The sequence below is a fragment of the Eublepharis macularius genome, chromosome 12 (assembly GCF_028583425.1).
Source record: "Eublepharis macularius isolate TG4126 chromosome 12, MPM_Emac_v1.0, whole genome shotgun sequence".
Classification (NCBI taxonomy): Eukaryota; Metazoa; Chordata; class Lepidosauria; order Squamata; family Eublepharidae; genus Eublepharis; species Eublepharis macularius.
In genome coordinates, this window is record NC_072801.1 from 12,727,045 (window position 1) to 12,748,612 (window position 21,568).

At 46.1% G+C, this 21,568-nt stretch overlaps 1 protein-coding gene across 1 annotated transcript in view; it reads left to right on the forward strand.

The window, feature by feature from the left end:
• Window positions 1-21,568, forward strand: part of SDK1 (sidekick cell adhesion molecule 1) — a 227,774-nt gene that overhangs the window by 17,227 nt on the left and 188,979 nt on the right. The window contains exons 4-6 of the mRNA XM_054993345.1: window positions 2,929-3,044; window positions 7,257-7,449; window positions 13,460-13,558. Coding sequence (XP_054849320.1) covers window positions 2,929-3,044; window positions 7,257-7,449; window positions 13,460-13,558 — 408 coding nt within the window. The remainder of the gene's footprint in view (window positions 1-2,928; window positions 3,045-7,256; window positions 7,450-13,459; window positions 13,559-21,568) is intronic.

Here is a 21,568-nt window from a genome sequence, read left to right on the forward strand (position 1 = left end):
AATGCGGTTTTCCCACAAAATACAGTGTTTTAAAAGCAGATTAAAAACAGAGAGTGACAGACAGAAAAACAGCCATTCCTCCTACAAAGCCCCGTTTTTTTAAAAAGCAAAAAACGTTTGGAGTGCCCATGGCTACAGAACCACCCCCTTCCCCCTCCCTCCCCTGGCTGTCTTCCAACTGGTGAGTGCATTGCTGCTCCGTGGTTGGAAGGAAGCCCTGTTGATCAAGGCAAGCTGGGCTTCCATTGGGGTTTCCAGGGTGACAGAAGGAGGGCAAACTCAGCTCAGGCATTCCCCTGGCTCCGTTGCCAGGGGAATAGATTACTGGCGCCGGAGTGACTGGATCTCCGATCAAGCCCCGATCAAGCCCCGCCCCGCTGGATCGGTCGCCATGGATGGCACCGATCTGTTGGGTCCCAATCGTGCGAATGCCATTATCATGGGTATTTTTCTATCGTAATGCCGATCGTGCCCATCTCTAGTGACGACATTGGTCCTGGGAGCGTACGTGCACTTTGCGCGTGCGCATGTGGTACCAGGAGCACCACCTCCCGCCAAGAGTTGCCCCCTGTGCTGGCAACTCACTGAGTTCCACCACCTCTTTTCCCAGAAAAAAAGCTCATGGGTGGTCCTACCATCACATGTGGTGGTGAGAGCCACTTCAAGCAGCAGGTGCAAGGTCTTGTGAATGGTGGCTCCATGACAGCCAGAAAGATCTGAGCCAAGGGCAATCAGCCCTGGATGTTCTGCAGTGCAAAAATTACTACCATGCATCTGCTCAGCTCACATTAATATCAGTAGGGCCAAGAGAACTTTCCAGTACGTTGTGGACCATTTTTGTTTGGTTTGTGTGTGTGGGATGAGGGGGTTTGTGTTTTCCATTTCCCGCACCACAAATATCTTGTGCCAGCCTTGGATGTGTTTGTCTAGCCTCTTTGATACGTGCGCAGACAAACTTCGCACCACATGCATGATGTTGCATTCGTTAGCTGATTTTTCCCTAAGATAAATTGAACAGCTCATTCTGTATCTTTGCTTATTGTTATCCCCCCCGCCCCGCAAAGCTGACCCTTGGAAACATGAAGCGATCCCCTGATTTCTCTATTTTCTATTTCTCCTCTTCAAGTGCTATCCATCTGTTGTAACACCTGGCTGTGGATTCCCCTGATTATTCCCCCCCCAATAGCATAATCCCCCCTCCCCATATTGAAGCAATTTATATGAGAGACCTCAAATGTCATGAGATTGAGAGATGATTCTGCCTATCTAAGACTTTTTTTAAAAAAATTGTAGTGTTTGGAGGCTGAAACTTGATGAGCTCCAACCCCATCTTTATAACCTCCTGAAGTTTCAGTAACAAAACTGCAAGTCTGGAGGTGATTTTATGGCAGAGACTGGATCTCAGGCACTGTGTTAAGTGCCACTTTAGTGCTTTCTAGAGACTTCTGAGAAACTTTATTACATCAACAGACCACTGAGATAATATTCAGACCCCTTTCTAAAGGCAGCCTAGGGATTCTCTTCTACGTGGTATGGGACGATGTGTAGATCTGTTGCATATGTGAGCAACACAGAAAGTCTTGGAATTCTTAAAGTCCTACTGACCCGTCACATATATATTTTATGACTTGAGGAATCAATTTCAGGGATGGGTGAATTAAGGAGATAAATGATTTCTGTTATCATAATCATGTACACACATCACTCTTCCACATTTTGCCAGTGGGGTAGATGGACCTTCTAGCTGGGAGGTCTTTACTCATAATGGTATGGCAGTTGTCTCTGTTATTCCTCTTACAGGATATACTACACATCTATAGAAATGGGGGGGGGGAACCTGATTTATTAGGATTATTTTACATTCCTGTGGATGTTCTTTGGGCTGGTAGTTTCAAGTGCTGCTACCCTCAACAAGGCACTAGAAGTGGGAGAGTTTACAGTTTACAGTACTGGATTTAATGAGCTGAGACTAGAATAACTGCATCAGATCATACTGTTCACAATTCAAATAAATGGATAAAATTAGACCAGACCATTTCCCCCCCCCCCTCATTTAGGGACCCCGTCTGCCAATCACTGCTTGGACCAATCCCTGTTCATTTGTACAGGACTGTCACTTGATCGGTTCTACTCTGAGTCTTTGATTTTTAAGTGTGAAACAGAGGAAAGGTTAATTTTGAGATTCCAAATCATTGTTTCAAAATTATTTTTCATTGTTGCTAATGTTCCGTTTTGGTTTTCAAATGGCAACCAGACATGATTGCAACAGTCTCGCATTCTTGATGACGCACATTTAGCATGTAAATCATTTGAGGGGATGCAATTTCAATCCTCAGTTTTTTAAAAAAAGATCAATCCTTTGCATCTGAGCATCTGTAGGCTGAAGGATGTGGTCTGGTCAAAGTGTTCATTTTTCACACACACACACGCGCGCACACACCTTCCATCACTGTTAACAGACCAAAACGAGCAAGTGCTATAATTCAAATATGGCCATACAATAGATTCTGCTGGTCTGCTGAGAGAAGTGGCAGGGTTGCTCTGACAGTCTGGAAGGAGTTTATTTCTGAAGCTGCAGGCTCCCATTACAGCCGTGGATAATTGAGAGAGATGTATTCACCCATCATCATCTATGCTTCTGTCTCCAGGTAAAGCTCGTTTGTGGAAGAATAAGCCAGAGGAATCATCCCACCCCCCACCCCCTCCCCTGTCCATTGAAGGAAGCTCCAGCAGAAAATGAGAAATAACCCAATTAACTTTCTTTTAAAGTCATTCCTGAGTATCAGCAACATAAATCAGAGGTCTTTCTCTCTCTCTCCACTGTTACTTCCTTTGAAACCTGAGTGGTGGCTAACGGTTTTCTCCCCTTTCTTCTCTCTGCATGCAATCGATCTTACTTTGCTGTCCACCTGACTGGGCATTGAGCAGTGCCTACTGCACCACCGCAGAATGTCCATGCAGAAGCTGTGAACTCGACCTCCATTCAGTTCCTGTGGAACCCTCCTCCACAGCAGTTCATCAATGGGATCAATCAAGGATACAAGGTTTGGATTAATACACGCTAGAACTGTTTGTAGGGGAGCCATGGCTTAGCGGTAGAGTATCTGTTTTGCATGCGGACACCCGCCAAGTCATTCCCCGGCATCTCTAATTAAAAGGATCAAGTTGCAGGGGGTGTAAAAGTCCTCCAACTGACACCCTGGAGAAGCTGCTGCCAGTCAGACAAACACTGACCTTGGCAGACCAAAGGACGACCTGCCTTGGCCTAAGGAGTTTCCACATGTTCATGTGGTGGAGTTCTATCGATTTGGAGGTGGGGAGCATTCTCTTTTCATATTGAAGAACGCTGGACCAAACTTGCTGCCTATTTGGAGCCAGTTGCACAATCTGGGTGATTTTGGGCACTGTTTACTGATGGGTCAATGTAGAGTTGTCTAGTTAGTGAGAGCCACTGTGATCCGTTCAACAGACTGCTAGGTTGGGATTTGTTCTGACAGACTGAGACTGAGTTCCTGGTTTAGTCATTCATTTGTTCATGGGACAATGAGCCCAGACTTGGCTATCACCAAGGAGAGATGGCTTTGAGTTTCAGTGCAGAGGGTGGGAAGCAGCATAAAGCTAGAAATGCTAGAGTAACACCTGCCCCTTGGCTTTCAGTTTGGTCGGGAAATCCACTGATATCTGCCTGCTGCAAAGGGCCAGCCTTGCTTCTGAGAGCGTTAAAATTAACAATGGCACACTATGGTGGGTGGAAGTAGCCATGAATGGCAATGTGCGCTTACCAGGTCAGAACCAGGCGGACAGACAAAGCATTGAGGCTAAGGCCTTCCCCTGAGGTCGCTTTTTAGCACTGGTGTTTGGAGATTATTGCCTGTGGACATGGAGCTTCCCTTTGGTCACTGTGGCTAGTAGCCCTCCATGAATCGGATCCTCTAGTCCACAAGAGAACTACAGCAAAGTAGGAAAGGGAGGCGCGAAGGAGTAAGTCTTTCACTCTAATCACTATCTGAGTCAAAGGAGAATGCCAGGACCTTTCGTGTTTCCTTGCTTTTGGACATTCCTGAAGCTCGTACTGAGCGCAAGGGGGAGGTAGATACTCTGCCCTGAGAACCCCATGCCCCATGATTACATAGATCAGGGGTTTGAGGTTCTGAATTCCATTAACCCTCCTTAAAAAATCAAATCTATCTTTTGATTAGGCTTTCATTTTATACACCTCCAGTGTATAACCAAATATTCCTTAGGAAAAGGCTGATTTGTACTTGTCAACAGATAGCGTTCTCCGTTGTTTTTGTTGTCAGCTCAGTGCTTTCATTTGCTTTAATTCCTTTAGATGGAACAGCTTTGCAGTTTGTACTTCTCTTACAGATACTTTTGGGGGTGGGGGTCTAACATGGACAGTGTGGGAAGAACATTTCTACCACATTTACTTGTACTGCATAATTTGTGTAATGATTTCCAAATTACCAGTAGTCACAATTTTGTGTCTTGGCTTGCCAGGCGAGTTCCTCCTATTGCATGTTTCTTTTTTTCCCTGCACCGAAAGCACTTTGCTTCATTTTAGGGGGCTGTGCAGCACTAAACCCTTGGAAAGCAAGGTAATGTAAAAGCACAGCCGTTGACATTTGGACACTTCTATTGTGCTCCATGGATATAATTTAGAAAAGCAAAGCAAGCCCCCTTTTTCTGTTTTGCCATTAGGAGACTGTTTCTTTTCTTTGAAACGTGCTTGAATTCTGGTGAGTCTTTCAAGCATGATCAGACAATTCCAGAGGGGGAAAAACACCTCCTGCTTTCTTCAGTGTTGCTAAGAAGCCGGTTTTTGTTACCTGGAACTTGTATACAAGGGTGAAGGGTGATTTTTGTAAGCTTGCTGTTAAGGCGTATGGACACGTTCGCCAGTTTCCAGGAGTAGCAGAAGACTGCACCCATGCTGTTTCATAATTACTCGGCTCGAAATCATCGGGCTGATTGGAGTCACTCTGTGCAGATTTGTATCATCCTCCCACCCTCCCCTTCCATCCTCAAGACTTTGGGGAGGAGGAGCCGTGCCTCAGTGGTGGTCCATACAGAAGGTCTCCGGCATTGCCTGGTAAATCTGGTTCTGTCTCTGTCATGTCCAGTTAAAGGGTCTCTTGAATCAAAGGTTCTGAAAGACCTTTCTCTGCCTCAAGCCCTGGAGAATTGCCGTTTGTCAGAGCAGGCAGTATTGAGCTGTGTGTTTGGAAGGTGCCGTCAGGTCGCAGCTGACTTATGGCAACCCTGTAGGGTTTTCAAGGCAAGAGACAAACAGAGGTGGTTTGCTGTTGTCTGCTCTGCCTCGATGTTCCTTGGTGTCTCCCCTCCCAGTACTCACCAGGACTGACCCTGATTGGCAAGATCTGATGAGATTGGGCTATCCTGGGCTATCCAGGCCAAGGCAGTTTTCAGATAGAAGCATCAGTGCTCTGACTTGGCATGAGGAAACTTTGCCTATTCATGCGTCCTTCTTTGTGTGTCCGTTCCCTCTGTCTTTCTCTTATCCTCATGGAAATGTTTACCATTTCATCCACTGTGTTCTTGGAGCCAGGACCAGACTTTTTATTTGCTGTGTGTTGGCCAGTGCAAAAATCTGAACCATTTTTTCCTGGTTACAATTAACCCCCAGGCCAGTTTATGTCCTTTAAGTTCCTTGACAAACCTCCTAGAAAGGTGATGCCTTCTGCTTCTCTACGTATGGCTTTTGCCTGAAGGCAGTAAAACCAGTATGTGTGTGCATGCGGGACTTAGTGCCTTGTTTACCTGCTCCTAGGGTCAATTAGCATCAATTAACAACAATTAACATCCTTGAGCAGGGCTCATTCAGCTGTAGAGAACTCTTGTGATGTGAAAGGTAATGAGGGGAGCACGTTGGAAAGGCCCTTTCAGCAGCTCCAATCATTCCTTTTGGCTTGTTTGACTTTAGTCCCAGAAACCCTGCCAAGTCTTCAAAGCATTTGGAGCATGGCTTTCTCTTGCGCTTATTAAGCAGCAGGCTCCAAGATCCTGGCTTAAGCGCTCTTGTTCACAGATCCTGGATAAAGACCCTGTGTGGGGAAGCCTCGGCAGCTGCAATAGAGTAGGTGCTGGGCTTCTCTCTTCTAGGAGGCCATTCTAGACTGAAAGGGCAAAGACTGAGAGAGCAACAGCAGCAGGTTGCAACGTGGCAGGGGGAGGGATGGCAGGGGGAAAGGGAGGAAGGGAATCGCCACATGTGTAGAGTTGGGGAGGGACAGGCCTTCCGGTAGCAAGTGATGGGAGAGTCTCCCTGCTGCCACTTGGAGAAGGCCATTCCTAAGGGGAGAAGCCCAGTGATGTAATCTGACTTGGCAGAAGGCAGCTTTGTGTGCTCCAAAGCTTTCTGTAGGCTGCCAGTAGGGTTACCAACCTCCAGGTGGGCCCTGGAGTTCTTCTGAAATTTCAGCTGATCTCCAGACTACAGAGATCCATTGCCCTGGAGAAAATGGCAGCTTACAAGGGCAAACTATATGGTATACCCTAGATTCTAGACAAAACCCTCCCCCAAATTCTTCTGCCCTGCCTCCAAATCTCCAAGGATGTCGCAGCCCAGAGTTGGCAACCCAAGCTGTGGAGCAGGCAGGCAAGGCCCTTCTTCCAAACTCACTTCAAGGCTGCTGCTGGTTCCTTTGCACAGGCTGGTTCTAAGGGCCTCCTCAGGCAAGCTGCTGTCTTCCCCTTGGTGGGCCTGCCTTTAACCTTCTTGACCCATCCCGTCTTCTCAGGCTTATCTTGGAACAGAACACTCTAGGCCACGATACGCCTCTCCAACATGCCACTCTCCTGCTAAATCCCCCTTTTCCCCTGCATCGGAACTGCTTTTTCTTTGTTGACTGAGGGTCTTGTTTTTGTTTCTGTGATTATTCACTTCCTCTCCAATCAGGAGGGATACTCTGTAAGTTTTATTTAAATCCTTACCTCTAGCTTGAAGCATTTGGTGGCTTGCCCTTGATTTAAAAAAATAAAATTCTTTTCAATGCCTGCCTTTAAAATGTCCTACCTGTCACCAGATTGTAATCTGCAAGCCTTTTTCGGGAACATAGTAACAACTATGTTAAATCCATATGTACAGCATGAACGGCGACAATTGCATTAACTGTAATGTTTGTTCTTTTGCAATTGAACTAATCAGGTCCAAGCAGTCGAGTGTATTGGATTGTGAATGGGAGGCATCTCTAATGTGGTTTCCTCTTGGTTTAAATCCTCTTCCTCCACCCTAGCTCCTGGCCTGGCCCATTGAAACGCCCAGCGCATTGACCACAGTAACCATCACCCCTGATTTTCATGGCGTTCACAGCGGCTACATCACCAACTTGAAGAAATTCACTGAATACTACACATCAATCTTGTGCTTCACCACACCAGGAGACGGGCCACGGAGTCCGCCACTGCTGCTGAAAACTCATGAAGACAGTAAGTAGAGAACCATTTTGTCAGCAGTCAGCTTCTTGACAGGAGGCTGACGAACATATATGGTTCCGAATTAGGCCGAATCAAATCGGTCAAGCAATGCAACCAGTTATTAACTGTGGATTGAAAATGGGTCTTTTCAATAGGAGCTTCCCGTGTAGAATGCCATCCTTGCAAATAATTTCTATATCTAGGGAGAGCTTTTGCCCGTATAATTTAGTCAGAATTCATGAAAAGTATCAGTAGTTATTGGATTACCATATTTGTTATATACAAATCAATTAATTAATTGATTAATCAGTGCCACTGCATAAGCTAAGATGACGAGAGGATGAGTTGGTGTTTGTCTACTGCGTGGGTCTCTGTAGTGAGATATCATAAAATATCCAAAACAGGGAGCAGATGTGAACACAGGAGATGTGATTGAGACCCAGCGTGGTTTAGTGGTTAGGGTGGTGGGCCAGGATCTGCAAGACCCGGGTTCAGCTCCCCACTCTGCCACGGAAGCTCACTGGGTGACCTCGTGCAAGTTGCATGCTCTCTCGCTCTCTCTCTCTCGTTCTCTCTCTCTCTCTCTCTCTCTCTGCCTTACCTACAGTGGAGGTGGGGAGAACAATGCGTGTTGCTCTGAGCTCCTTGTAGGAAGGGCAGGCTGAAACAGAGACACGCAGACAGACGCCTGCCCACGGCTGCTGAGCAGGCTCTTGTTTTGAGACTTACGACTCCCTTTACATTATGATGACTGCATCAAAGACCGTAAGCAGTCAAATAGGAATGAATCTTTCCCTTTATGTTTAAAGTAACCATCAGGCTGTGCCCATAGTCTCCACCTATTTCAGTTGATTGTGTGCAAGAGAACTTCCTCCCCCGATGTTGTGCCCAATCAAAACAAGATTGGTAGCTCAATCCCAGGTTGCCTTCCCTGTGCCAGCCTCTGGAGCTACGTTATTTATTAATTTATTTCAGTATGTTTTTTCCTTATGCTTTTCTCCCAGTGGGGACCCAAAGAGGCTTTACAAAATACACAGTTGTCAAGAATACAATGTAAATGGGCTAATGGAAACAAACCATACAATAACACATCCCTGGCTAGTCTTTGATCTGTCAGCCATGCTCACTCAGGCTCTCAGAGCCTTTGGGTTTTGTCCTTTAGCTTACACCAAGTCTTAAATACCTGCAAAGAGTGGAGGGGAAGAAGCTCAGCCTAGATGTCATTCAGCCACCATAAAGCATGTCCTCAGCCTTTCTCCCTTGCTGCAGTATGAACATGAGTGTATATATCTTCCAGGGGTATATGAGTGTCAGTGTGATGCATGTGGCAAAAAAGGCCAATTCAATCCTGGGTTGTATCAAAAGGGCCATTGCATTGAAATCACAGGCGGTCATAGTCCCTCTCTATACTGCCTTGGTCAGGCTGCACTTGGAGTACTGTGTGCAGTTCTGGAGGCCTCACTTCAAAAAGGATGTGGACAAAATCGAGAGGGTGCAGAAGAGAGTGACGAGAATGATTAGGGGCCTGGAAACTGAGCCCTACGAGGAAAGGCTGAGGGCCTTGGGAATGTTTAGTTTGGAGAAGAGGAGATTGAGGGGGGACATGATTGCTCTCTTTAAATATTTGAAAGGCTGTCATTTGGTGGAGGGCAAGGAGCTGTTCCAGTTGGCAGCAGAGGATAGGACTCGAAGCAATGGGTTTAAATTACATGCAGAAAGGTACCGGCTGGATATTAGGAAAAACTTTTTCACGGTCAGAGTAGTTCAACGGTGGAATCAGCTGTCTAGGGAGATGGTGAACTCCCCTTCACTGGCTGTTTTCAAGAAGAGGCTGGATGAATATTTGTCAGGGATGCTTTAGGCTCATCGAGCATTGGGCAGGGGGTTGGACTAGAAAGTCTGTATGGCTCCTTCCAACTCTGTGATTCTGTGATCTTGGTTTATTTTGTGGTCAGCTGTTCAAAGTCACCAAGGATGTGAAACCATATGCAAAACTCAGTAGGGCAACTGCTATGCAAAGAGTGCTGTGTGCTTCGGTTCCAGATGAGCCCTTGATCCAAAATGGTATTTAAAACTTCTGCTTCTCAGCCATTCTTATTTAAAACTAAGCAAGAAAGAAAGGTAGAGCATGACAGTATATTAGAATATATTAGGAATGTTTTCTTTGGCATTCAGCTGCGAATCAGCACTCTGCTGGTTCGAATCCCATTCCTGCCTTGAGCTCAGCAGGTGGCCTGGGGGAAGCCACTCCTCTCAGCCCCAGCTCCCCAGCTGTATTGTGGGGATACTAATAACACTAACTTGTTCGCTACTCTGGGTGGGGCACTAATCTGTCTAGAAGAGCAGTATATAAGTACAGTTGTTGTTCTTGTTGTTGTTATATCAAAGACTGTAGAGAAAAGTAGCATTTTTTCCCGGTATATAAGGCAAGCACTCTTGAATTCCCAGCTTCCCTGTTGAAATCTCACCCCTGTTGCAGTGGAGAAACCCAGACAATGCAGGCAATATGGGCAGCTTTCCCATGCCCCCAAGAACAACCAGCTGCTCATCACCGCTGTGGCAAAGTGGGATCTGGTAGACAGTTTCAGCATGCAGAAAGCCTAACTCCAAAAGTTCTAAAATTAGCCGGTAGGGAAGGACACAGCAATGCCTCCATATTCCAAGAGCAGGTTTTCTGCCGTCTGAACCTTTACGTGTTCGTCGACTGTGTGCTGACCCTGGTGGTGGGCAACTTATGATCCGGGGCCACATCAGACCCACAGGATCTGTACAGCCAGTCCTCAGGCTGCTTCAGCCATTTGTCAGGTGCATCAGCCTGCCAGACTGTGGCATCCAACAGACCATGCTGCTGAGCAATGGTTCAAAGCTCAGGGGCTGCAAAGAGCACCACAGTGTGCAAGAGACCCGCATCTGGCTCTATGGCAGTGTTGGAGAGCCTTGAGTTGAATGCCCGCTCTTCCTGTTTCTAGGTCATCTCAGAGGTTTCAGAACAGGGCAGAGACCCAGATGTGGCCCTCAGACCCAAAAATGTGCCCATCCCTCCCTGGTCCTGATTCCTGGATATCTGCAAAGCTGCTTAACTTGCACTCTACTTACTCAGAACTGGAATGGCAGAGCAGAATGGTTGCTTAGATGATGTACTGCAGGAGCCCTCTGATTTTTTAAAAAAGCTTCCAAAATCCCATTGACACACATTAAACCGGCACAATCAATCTTGCGTTTTGTGACATGGTTGCATCCGAGGCAGCCCCTTGTCCTGTTGTTCTCTCCATTTTTTTCTCTCACCAGCTGTGCACGAGATTAGTTCCTGCATCCTTTCTCATTTGCACTCAGCCATATATACCTAGGAAAGGGTGGTTGTTCAGTGGCTTTGCATGAAGGCTCCCCCCAGGCTCAAGAGGGGGGAATCTCTGTTTGATGTATTGGAGAGATCCTGTCAATCATGAGAAGGCATGGAGATAGCTGAAGGCTTTGATTCAGTGTTTTCTCACATTCTGACCCAGGAAAGGCTGGTGAGGCCAGCATGCTTTCGCTCTGTCCTGTTCTAAGCCTCTCTGCCAGGCAGTCTCTCCCTTCAAGGCAGACTGTAGGGTTTCCAACCTCCAGGTAGCACTTAGAGATTGCCTGAAATGACAAGTGATCTCCAGACTACATAGAGGAAACAGCAGCTTCAGAGGGTGGCTTGTATGGCACTGCATCCCTCTTGAGCTCCCTGCCCAAACTCCACCCTTCCCAGGCACTCCCCTCAAATCTCCAGGGATTTGTCGAGCCAGAGCTGGCAACCCTAGTAGGTTTCTGTGCCTCCTCTGTGCCCACTTGGGTTGAAAGGGCTCTGTGGCTGGCCCCCTTGGAGCAGGGAAAGGGATGCTGCTGGATAATCATGGCTGTTCGCTGAGTAGCACTTCCCACCCAGCAGGGGCCCAGCCAACTTCTTGCGTAGCAGCTAGGAAGTTGCCAGCCATCAGGCCAGTAATGGAAAAGCACGAGATGGTTGGCGTGTAAGGCAAGCTATTCAGATAGTGATTTTATTATTTTACCTGACAGCTCTCTGTGCGTTATGAAGCAAAAGGTGCAAATATTGAAATGGAAATTATTGTAATCTCGCCAGGCTCTTTTTTCCTTTGCCTTGCATTAGAGAGAGCGAGAGCCAAAGCTTCTGCAGCGGCAAATTCACTGGTGGTAAATAAGCACGATGGGAGCCGTAATGTGTGAGGAGAGAGACAGTCTCTGGCAGTCTATGAATGTACGTAGCTGCTCTGGAATTTCAAGAGAAAATTGCAATTTGATCGGCTTGGGAAATTTGCCCGGTGTGAGAATTGGGGAGACTTGCCTTTCCCTCTCTCCTCACCAAAACCATGAGAGAGGGAGGAAGAGGACCTCTCAAAGAGAGTGAGCTGAGCAGCAGCAGCCCTCTTCCTGTACTCCTCTGATGCCCATGAGCTGGAGGAAGGCCTAGTCCTGGGTAAAGGTTTACTAATCAGCCAAGGAAAAGCAGCAGGGAGCAGGCATGGCTGCAAAGAAAGAGGAGTGGGGAGCCAAGGAGGAAGGTGCTTGGCGGCTCTTCCTACCAGAGGGGCAAGCAGGAACCCAAAAGAAGGAGAAGAGAAGAACAAGTAACAGCTCACCCCTTTCTTCTAGCTTGCCCCCCACCCCTCACCCCTGTGCCTTCCTTGGCTCTTGTTGAGATTAGGGTGGGGCATAGCAAGGCAAAGCTGGTCTCAGCCAGTTTGTGTCAGCAAAATAAAGTGCAGTCCAGAGGCATCAAATGGGCAGAAGCATTCATGAGTCCCTTCTTCAGATGCACAGAGCGCCAACTCATAAAAGCTCCCGCCGGAATAAATGTCACTCATCTTCAAGATGCCACTGGGCTCCTGTTTAATTCCTGCCAGCAAGGCACCACCGGGGCAGAGTTTCCCGTTGCTCAGAGCAACCTGCACACCTGATGCGGGGGGCCTTGATGCAGGGGCCATGGGAAGTACCACTCATCTCTCCTGGCTAATTGAGACAGGATGTGGCTGGCCTCTCTATTTCAGCCAGAGCCAGCTAAAAGGACAGAAGCCGACTGACGCTGATTCCTCCCATCACTGTTTCAAGGTGAAGCACAAATTCTGGCCTCGAAGCCCTGCAGAAATACATTGCGTAGCATTCAATTCTGACGGTAGATATAAGCAAACAGCTTGTTTAAAGCAAGTCTCCCCTCCCGTTAACTCAAGTAGATCTCTTGTGAATCTTAAAATCTGTCCTGGACTGAGAATTTTCATTACATAATATTTCAGTTTCCTGAATCCTAGAAAACTTCATTTCTGTAATTTGCCCTGCTTTCTAGGAGAGAAAGGAGAGAGGAGAATGAGAAGGATCATGTATCAGTCTTAGTGCCTTCCTCAAAGATCAGAATTGAACAAAAAAAGGCACATTTTTGACAGTCATTCTATTTTATGCTCTTTTGTTGCCTGCCAGGGAATACTGTTTTAACAGCTGTTGAACTCCAGCCATAAACTCCCTCCAGGAGTTCTACCCAAGTGCTGAAGAATGGCTACCACGAGAGTGGGCGAGTTTGAAAGAGCTGTTGAGAATGGGTTCATCCCAGGCTGAGGGGGGACAGCCTTTCCCTTGCAAACCTGTAATGGTCCTGGCCAGAGTTGCAACTGCTGTGGCAGACATAAGCACCTGCCATGACAAATTACGCTTTTAAGCGACTGGGATAAAACTGTTGTTTTTTGGGATTCCACCTGCCTGCCTGTTCTAATTAGATTACATCAAGAGAAAAGACAGTGAACAAGTGTGAACAAATCTACTCTTGCCACTCACTTTTGTTCTGTGAATTGCTGGGATGAGCTTGGGCAAGATGTAATTCACCTGGGTAGAAGGGCCCTTCACATCTTCCCTGTTTTGTACCTCTCTGCTTTCCCTGTCTGGATATTTGATTTCTTCACACCTAAAGCTGCTACCTGATTTGGATCCCAAGTAAATTGGGAGGGTGTGGTTCTTTTCCTGTTAACATATTTCCCTTTCTGATTGCCAGGGCCAGGACCGGTGGGGCATTTGAGTTTCACAGAGATTCTGGACACTTCGCTCAAGGTCAGCTGGCAAGAACCGGTGGAGAAAAATGGCATCATTACAGGCAAGTTTCAGCAACTAGCAGTAACAAACATTCTTATGAAAACCCAGATGTGCTGCTACCACTTTTTTCAGTAGCTGAAAAGTTCACAAGGAGGTGCTAGAGAAGGCACAGACCTCATCACCACAGCTGCACAATCATAGCTACTAGAAAAGAAAAAATCAGCTTCCCACTGGCTCTTGAAGCTTGTTAAATCACACTCTCCGCCAGCCCCCTTTCTGTTTTTCTGCCATCCTCCATGGCTGGATGGTCACTGGAGCCTGGAGACAAGAGTTGATGTTACTGAACTGACCACAAGGACCTCCCGATAGCCTAAGACGTTGTAACTCCGGTGAAAACTTATTATTTGCAGTATTTAGGGTTTGCCTTTCTCCAGAAGAGTTGAAGCAGATCACAGTTAAATATTTAAAACCAGGGCTTTTTTTCTGGGGAAAGAGGTGGTGGAACTCAGTGGGTTGCCCTCGGAGAAAACGGTCACATGGCTGGTGGCCCCGCCCCCTGATCTCCAGGCAGAGGGGAGTTTAGATTGCCCTCCACGCCGCTCAGTGGCACGGAGGGCAATCTCAACTCCCCTCTCTCTGTCTGGAGGTCAGAGGGTGGGGCCACCAGCCATGTGACCATTTTCAAGAGGTTCCGGAACTCCGTTCCCCTGCGTTCCCCCTGAAAAAAAGCCCTGTTTAAAACTAACAAATAACAGCAAAACAACATTAAAAACCAAGTGAACCACCACCAAGCTTATAAAATGGCACTTCTAAAAAGTTCTGCCGGTGCTTGGCTCTCCCTTTCTTTTATGCCCAGAGCAATGGCACTTTGAGGTCAGGAAAGAATTTTTCTCCAGGCCAGATTGGCCAGGGATCCTAGAGGTTTTTTTGCCTTCCTCTGGGCATAGAACAGGGGTCACTGAGGAAGGGGGGAAGGGGGAAAGAGCGGAGAATTTCTTGTGCTGGGGGACGAACTAGATGACCCTTGGGCTTCTTCCCAGCTCTATTTTTCTATGTTCTGTGTTCTAAAGGCCTTTTTCAGTTGCTACAATTTTGGCTTTCCTGCCTTGTGTACCAGCAAGTCTTCTCAATATACCTGTTTGCTGTTTTGTGTGAATAGAGCAACACACATATTTTGCAGCTTTGGCACATGTGATCAGAAACCCAGGACACGTATTCAGAGGGTACACATTCACACATATCAAACTGAAAAAAAACATGTTCACATAAAATGATAAAATGCATAGCTTGCTCTTCTAGTATGTGAAGAAGTTCCAAATCATAACAACTGAAAGGGGTTAGAGTCTGTAGAGGACAGAAGTTATGGGGGCTTTTTAGCTATTTCTGGTAAGCTGCACCACTGGTTAGGAGCTATAACCGAAAAGGCTTGAGCACAGACTACACAGAGTGTGCTTGTCTGCCCAGGTCAGATTAACAGACATGATGCAATGAGACCAAAGTGAACATAAGCCCTAACCATGCCAATTCTCTGTTGACCAAGTACAGTTTTCATATTTAGTATAATTGACAAAGGAACTGCTTTTCTTAAGCTGTCAGTGGTACAAGGTGTGCTGATCTTTCACTGGTGAATGTGCCTCTGGCCTGCTATTTATCCACATGACTTCTGTGACCTTAGAAATGTAAGCCACATGTTCTTCCATCATTCGTACAGAAAAATGGATATTTCTGCCACTTCTTCAGGGCAAAAGGCAGTTTGCGTAAGTCATACACCTTTGCTGAGTATATGTACATTTTCTGTGCTGTATCTACTTCTCTCACCAGAGGCAGTGTCAGCAACAGAAAAGGGAGACTTCTCAAAATCAAAGTTGGTACCAAATCAGAATTGCGTCAAATTAGAATACAAGTTAGCAAGAAGAGATGGGAAAAGATTGTGCCAGGGCGGCTTCCTGGATGTACCATGGACAGATGTACTGGCATTCTGCAGAACACCATGTACAGAGAGCAAAACTAAATGAGTTGTAGCATTTTGTGGTGTCTGCATCACAGTAAGTTTTAACAATATAAACGAGCCATGTGGTGTAGGAAAAGCCAGTCCCCCTGATCATTAGGTAATCTGGCTTGGAGGTAGATGGGTATGTTGGGTATGTTCTTTTCCATGCAAAATTTGGAGCTCAGAATATACTCATCCACTGTGTATTGCACCGTATGTATATCCCCTGTTTCTCTCCATAGCTGCATGCACCATCTGTCCCTCCAGACATGGGGTGTGGGGTGCGAGAGCCATTGTGATAAAGTGGTTGGAGTGTGGGGCTGGGATTAAGGAGACCATTCAAATTCCTACTGTGCCATGAAGTTCACTGAATGAGTAATGTTGGGCCCGTCCCTCACTCTGAGCATAGCCTGCCTCTCAGAGTCATCATGAGGCTAAAATGGTGAGGGGCTATCCATGTGTGCCACTCTGTGCTCCTTAAAGGAAGAGCAGGATGCAGATTTGATTAAATTATTAGGCTTTATCACACATTAGATTTGGGGGCATTCACCCACTTGCACCAGAAATCCATGCTACCATCAATCCTCCCAATATGTACAGTCACCATTTTGTCTGAATAGGACATTGCATGTATTAGCACAGTGCCCTGTTCAGATGAAATGATGCACATGTTCATGCACATGGTGTGATTGGCTACTCCATGCCTAAAAAAGGCTCAGGACACAACGTTACAAGTGACATGTTATGCTGCTATAGCATAGTAGTTAAGTGGCGGGGCTCCAAGACAGCACTCTGCTGGCTGGACTCCCACCACTGCCAAGAGCTCTGCCGATGGTCTTGGGGAAGCCTCTCAGCCCAGCTCCCCAGCTGTATTGCGGGGATAATAACAACATTGACTTTGTTCACTGCTCTAAGTGGGGCACTAATCTGTCCAGAAGAGCAGCGATAGTAGTAGTAGTTGTTGTTGTTATGCAACCAGATGTGTGGCTCTGTGTTTAGTCAGTTGGGGGCAAATGTTGTCCCCGGATCCCCACAGAGATGTCTATCTATGCCTAGAAACATAGATAATCTGTATAGCTCTGAGCTTCTGAAGATGAAGGAAGCCAGTTTGGTGTAGTGGTTAAGAGTGCGGGACTCTAATCTGGAGAGCTGGGTTTGATCCCCCACTCCTCCCCTTGAAGCCAGCTGGGTGACCTTGAGTCAGTCACAGCTTCTAGCTCTCTCAGCCCCACCCACCTCACAGGGTGTTTTATTGTGGGGATAATAAAGGCATACTTTGTAAACCGCTCTGAGTGGGCATTAAGTTGTCCCGAAGGGCGGTATATAAATCGAATGTTGTTGTTGTTGTTATAAGATGCAGTTCTCTTTCTGATGCAGAACACCTGGATGGGTCAGCTCTAGCTTCTTCTGTACACAAGCCAATAATTTTAGGGGAGGGGAACCAAAAGTCCCTTTTATTCATAAGTCGATACAAGGATAAAGACATGTTGGGAAAGAGCTATAAGGAAGAAAAAGCCCCCCCCCCCCAGTTCTGGTGAACATTGCATTTAAGGTTGGAAGGTGGCGAAATCATTCATTTCCCTGGAAGGGTTCGATGGCTTATACAATGCTACTTAGAAATCTAAGCATGTTTGGGAGGGCTCCTCCTTCATCACTTCTGCGCACAGATGTCATTTACTGTGACTTGGTTTTTAATTCTGGTGAATGGAATGAGAGGGAAAGCAGAGAGGGCATTAGGAGGGAGCCAGCCTGCTTTGGTAAATGGCCCGTTCCTCTCATTGTAAATTTCAGTATCTTCCCCTCTCCTTCGGTAAACTCTGATTTATGAGGGCTTGGATGCAGACGGACAGTTTGTGATTGGATGTACTGCTCCCTCATACAGAATTTATTCCAGATCAACAGAAAATTATTTCTGAGACTCTTCTGGTCATTAGTTTCTGTTAGGCTGCAGCTTATGGTGAAGAAGAAGGTACTAATATTTGGAGGCGCTTCTCTTCTGCTGGCTTAAATGTGAGGCAGAGAAATCCTCTTCAGTTCTACTGAATACTCACCTGAGAGACTTCATGGCCGTCAGAGTTCAAAGGCCATATGTCTCAGCCTGTCACCTGGGCATCAGGGTTTCTTCTGCAGGCTGGACTCCTTTCCGACAATAGTCAGTTTGATTTGTTTTTATCTGCTTTGATGGAGCTCTTTCTGAGCAGATGACTTTACATTTGTTTGGTGAACTGCTTGCAGCCATTTATGTGACAAGGTAAAGCCCAGGGTAACTATTTCAGCATAAGGTTGACAATCTTGCTTCCACCCAAGCTGGAACCTTTAGCAGGGCCTCATTGGCAGACCTTGAGGAACATTCATACAGGAGCAGACATCCTTTCAGGTTCCTCAGGCACAAGCCATTTAGGTTTTTTTATGATCAAACCAGCACCTTGGAATGAGGCTGTGAGTCAGCACTAGAGCATCCGTTCCATGTGTGGAAGATCTCAGTTACAATTCCCACCATCACCAGGTAACAGGTGATGGGACAGACTGTTATCTGGGAGCCTGCAAAGCCACTTCCAGTTAGAATAGACAAGATGAACCTCGTGAAACTCAGTATAAGACAGTTTCATGTGTTCATGTGACTGAAAACAATTTATAAAGCAAAGGTATGATTTGTTTCCTGCTACGCATGCTTCTAGAACCAACATTTCCCCAGCTAACAGGGCAGGCTTCATGTCTCCTTCCACCATCACCTGCATCTAGCCTGGATTGAGCTTCGGTTTATTCACACTTTCATCCAACCCATTCCCTTTTTTTTTATCTGATGTTTGCCACCCAGGTGCACTAGTTTGGCCATTTCTGCCATACATTGGCTCTTGCATGTGCATCGGGGGGAGTCCATCAGCTCAAGAACCCAATGTCAGTTTGAGTGAATCGTGCAGAGCTGGAAAGAATGGCGAGTGATTGAATGGGTGATGACAGGAGGAGTTGTTACTTATTAGAGAGAACTCTTGTGTTCAAAGTCATGGCGACTGGTAGGAACTGGATTGTGACTGGAGGGACAAAGAGTGGCTAATGAACTCCAGGGCAGATTTCAGCCCAGGGTTATTGTCCCAAGGATCTCTGATAGAATCCAAAGCAAGCCCATAGGAATGATGCTTGATGTGTTACTGGGGCCATCGAGGGAGCGTTTCAGTAAAACATTTGAAGAAATACAGGTCCTGTTCCTAGGCTTCACTTAAAATATACTAGGACACAAAACAGGAAAGATAGGAGTTTCTTTTAAATTGTACTAAATGGTATTGGCAAGCACACACAATTTTTGACTCTCCTGGATGGTGTTTATCTAATTAGATCCAGAGGAGTTAGCCGTGTTAGTCTGTAGTCACAAAACAGTAAAGAGTCCAGTAGCACCTTTAAGACTAACCAACATTATCGTAGCATAAGCTTTTGAGAACCACAGCTCTCTTCGTCAGATTCATCTGACGAAGAGAGCTGTGGTTCTCGAAAGCTTATGCTATGATTAAGTTGGTTAGTCTTAAAGGTGCTGCTGGACTCTTTTCTAATTAGAGTTTGCTTCAGTTATTCCCTTTTCTATTTGGGGTCTCCCAGTTTGGGACCAGCATGAGAATATCAAATTTTCTGATAGTGATGCCATTATTCATAGAAATCATCTCCACTTCTTGTTCCTGAAAACATCACGGTCACCCCCAGCCATGCGGGTTTATCAGTGTTGAATCATCTCCAGTTCACACGACCCCAAGAACATCCTGAACTTTCTTGCTCTCGTCCTAATCAGTTGAAATCAAACAAACTTTTTTCCAACTCTCCCTTTCTGTACACTATCATGAGAAAGGTTCGAATGTGCTCTGGAGAGAATAAAATTGTCACTGGGGTTCAAAGGAGAGAGGGCAGAAAACAAGCAAAATCAGAAGCAAAATTGTGGAGGAGGAAGGAAATAAGCCTCTGGTGATTGAAACCTTGGGAAGCTCATGTAAGTCAGAGAGAAATAAAAGAGCCAGAGAATGAAGGACACAAACAGGCAGTTCTGCAATAGGAGTGGGATAGAGGATCAGGTGTTGTACCTATTAGGACCATAGATTTGCTGTGCAGGGTTTGAACAGATGACAGAACTATTTGCCTGGCTTGAAAGTGTGTACAGGGGCTCTTGCAAAGAGCAGAGATCTCTGCCTTCCTCTGTTAGCACCTTTAAGATTAACCAACTTTATTGTAGCATAAGCTTTTGAGAACCACAGCTCTCTTAATCAGATGCATGGTTAATCTTAAAGGTGCTACTGGACTCTACTATTTTGCAACTACAGACTAACACAGCTAACTCCTCTGGATCAATGTTCCTTTGTTAGAACTCTCAGCGTCTTCCTCTGAGCTGGGCATTTTTTCTCACAAGAGAGGAATCTCTTGTATAGTAACATAGAACCTCTTTTTTCTCCCTGGATAGCTGAACTATTTACCAGCAGGACTAGGCTGTGGGGGTCTCCTCCCAGCGACTTGCAGGTGGCCTCTTTTTTCCTGTACCATAGACCTGGGTTATATTTAAGAAGTCTGTACCACTGTTTCTTGTGATGGGTAGATGCATGCTGGCCTGATGTCTTTTGACTTGAACGTGCTTGATGCCTGATGTATGTGATAGTTCTCACCTTGTGAAGAGCATAGTAACTTTTTGAGTTATTTCATTTTCAGCCCTTGGGCTTGCTTTGTTTTTAACTGTGTGGAGAGTCAAAGCTAGAATTGTCTGGAGGTGAAGGGCTGCTCCTGGAAAAACTGAGACAAGCTTCCTAAGTGAACATCGTATGTGAAGAGAGACAGAATGAAAGCAGGAACTAAGAGAGCAAAGGGGCACTGATGCTCAGTAGTTGTACCTATGGGCTCAAAGACGTATCTGTCCTGGACCCAGGTTTTTAAATATTAGAACAAGCATTCAGACCAGAATGATTCTCCCTCCGCTGTAAACTCTGACTTGGGACATTCCTGGAGATTTTTGGGCAGTAGATGGGGAGGTACTTGGTTTCTATTAGATTTTATGATATACCATAGAGCCTGCCTTCCAAAGCTACCATTTTCTCCAGGAGAGCTCATCGCTGTCATCTGGAATTGTTCTAATTCCAGGAGAACTCCAACCTTTACCTGAAGGTTGGTAAGCAGGTAGTGAATGCAACCAAGTTATTTGCACAGAGTGCTTACTTCTGGCAGTCATTCCAACATGATTTTGAGCAATAGTTGTTCAGCTGAGCCTTTATTCAACAAGCATGCCCACTGTATCCTGATGTGGGTTATACATGACTTTTGAGCCAAACTCATCCCCTAGAGCAAAGGTCTATTCACCTCAACTGTAATTTACTCCTTAAACCTTGATCTCTGGTCAAACAGGGCAAGCATCTATGAACTTTTCCTGTGTTTAGAATATGTAATATTTCCATACCTAAATGGCATAGCAGAATATGGTGAGCATATTCTGAACGCGTGCTCCGAAAACATCCCCTGAAAATTAGATTTGTATCCCATCAGTATGTTCAGAAACAGAATTACTCTAATGTTAACAGAGGACGGATTAAGAGAACTGCTTCAGAAAATGTAATGTTCTCCACATTCATATTGAGGTGCAGAAAATTCATCACGTAGGATAGTGAAGATAGTTAAATTTCCATTTGCATCTATTTCAGCTTGCTCAGGAGTGAGTGGATGGGCAGGACAAAGTTGCTGCTGGCCTCCCCCAGTTCAAAGTATTGGCCCTGTTAAAAATCTGATGCCGGTTGGGGGCTCTATGGTAACTATGGCGGTTGCCAGGCCTGCAGAGGGGTCCGACTCCTGTAATCCTGCGGACCTCTGCAACTGGCCCAGTTAAATGGTTTGTTTTTGTACTACAGTTTGAGGAAGGCCCAGAGGGAATCCTCAACTGACATCCCGTGTTGGCTCTTTGCCAGGGGGCTGGTGACTTCTCTTGTGAATTAGGGTAAGAGAACTAATCTTACTACATAATTGAGAAAACATGTTCCAGGACTCATCTTGATTCCACTGCACGGGTACTTTCTCGAGCGCCCCTAGCAGGGATTAGAGGTGAGTCATCGTCAGAGGCCTGTGCAG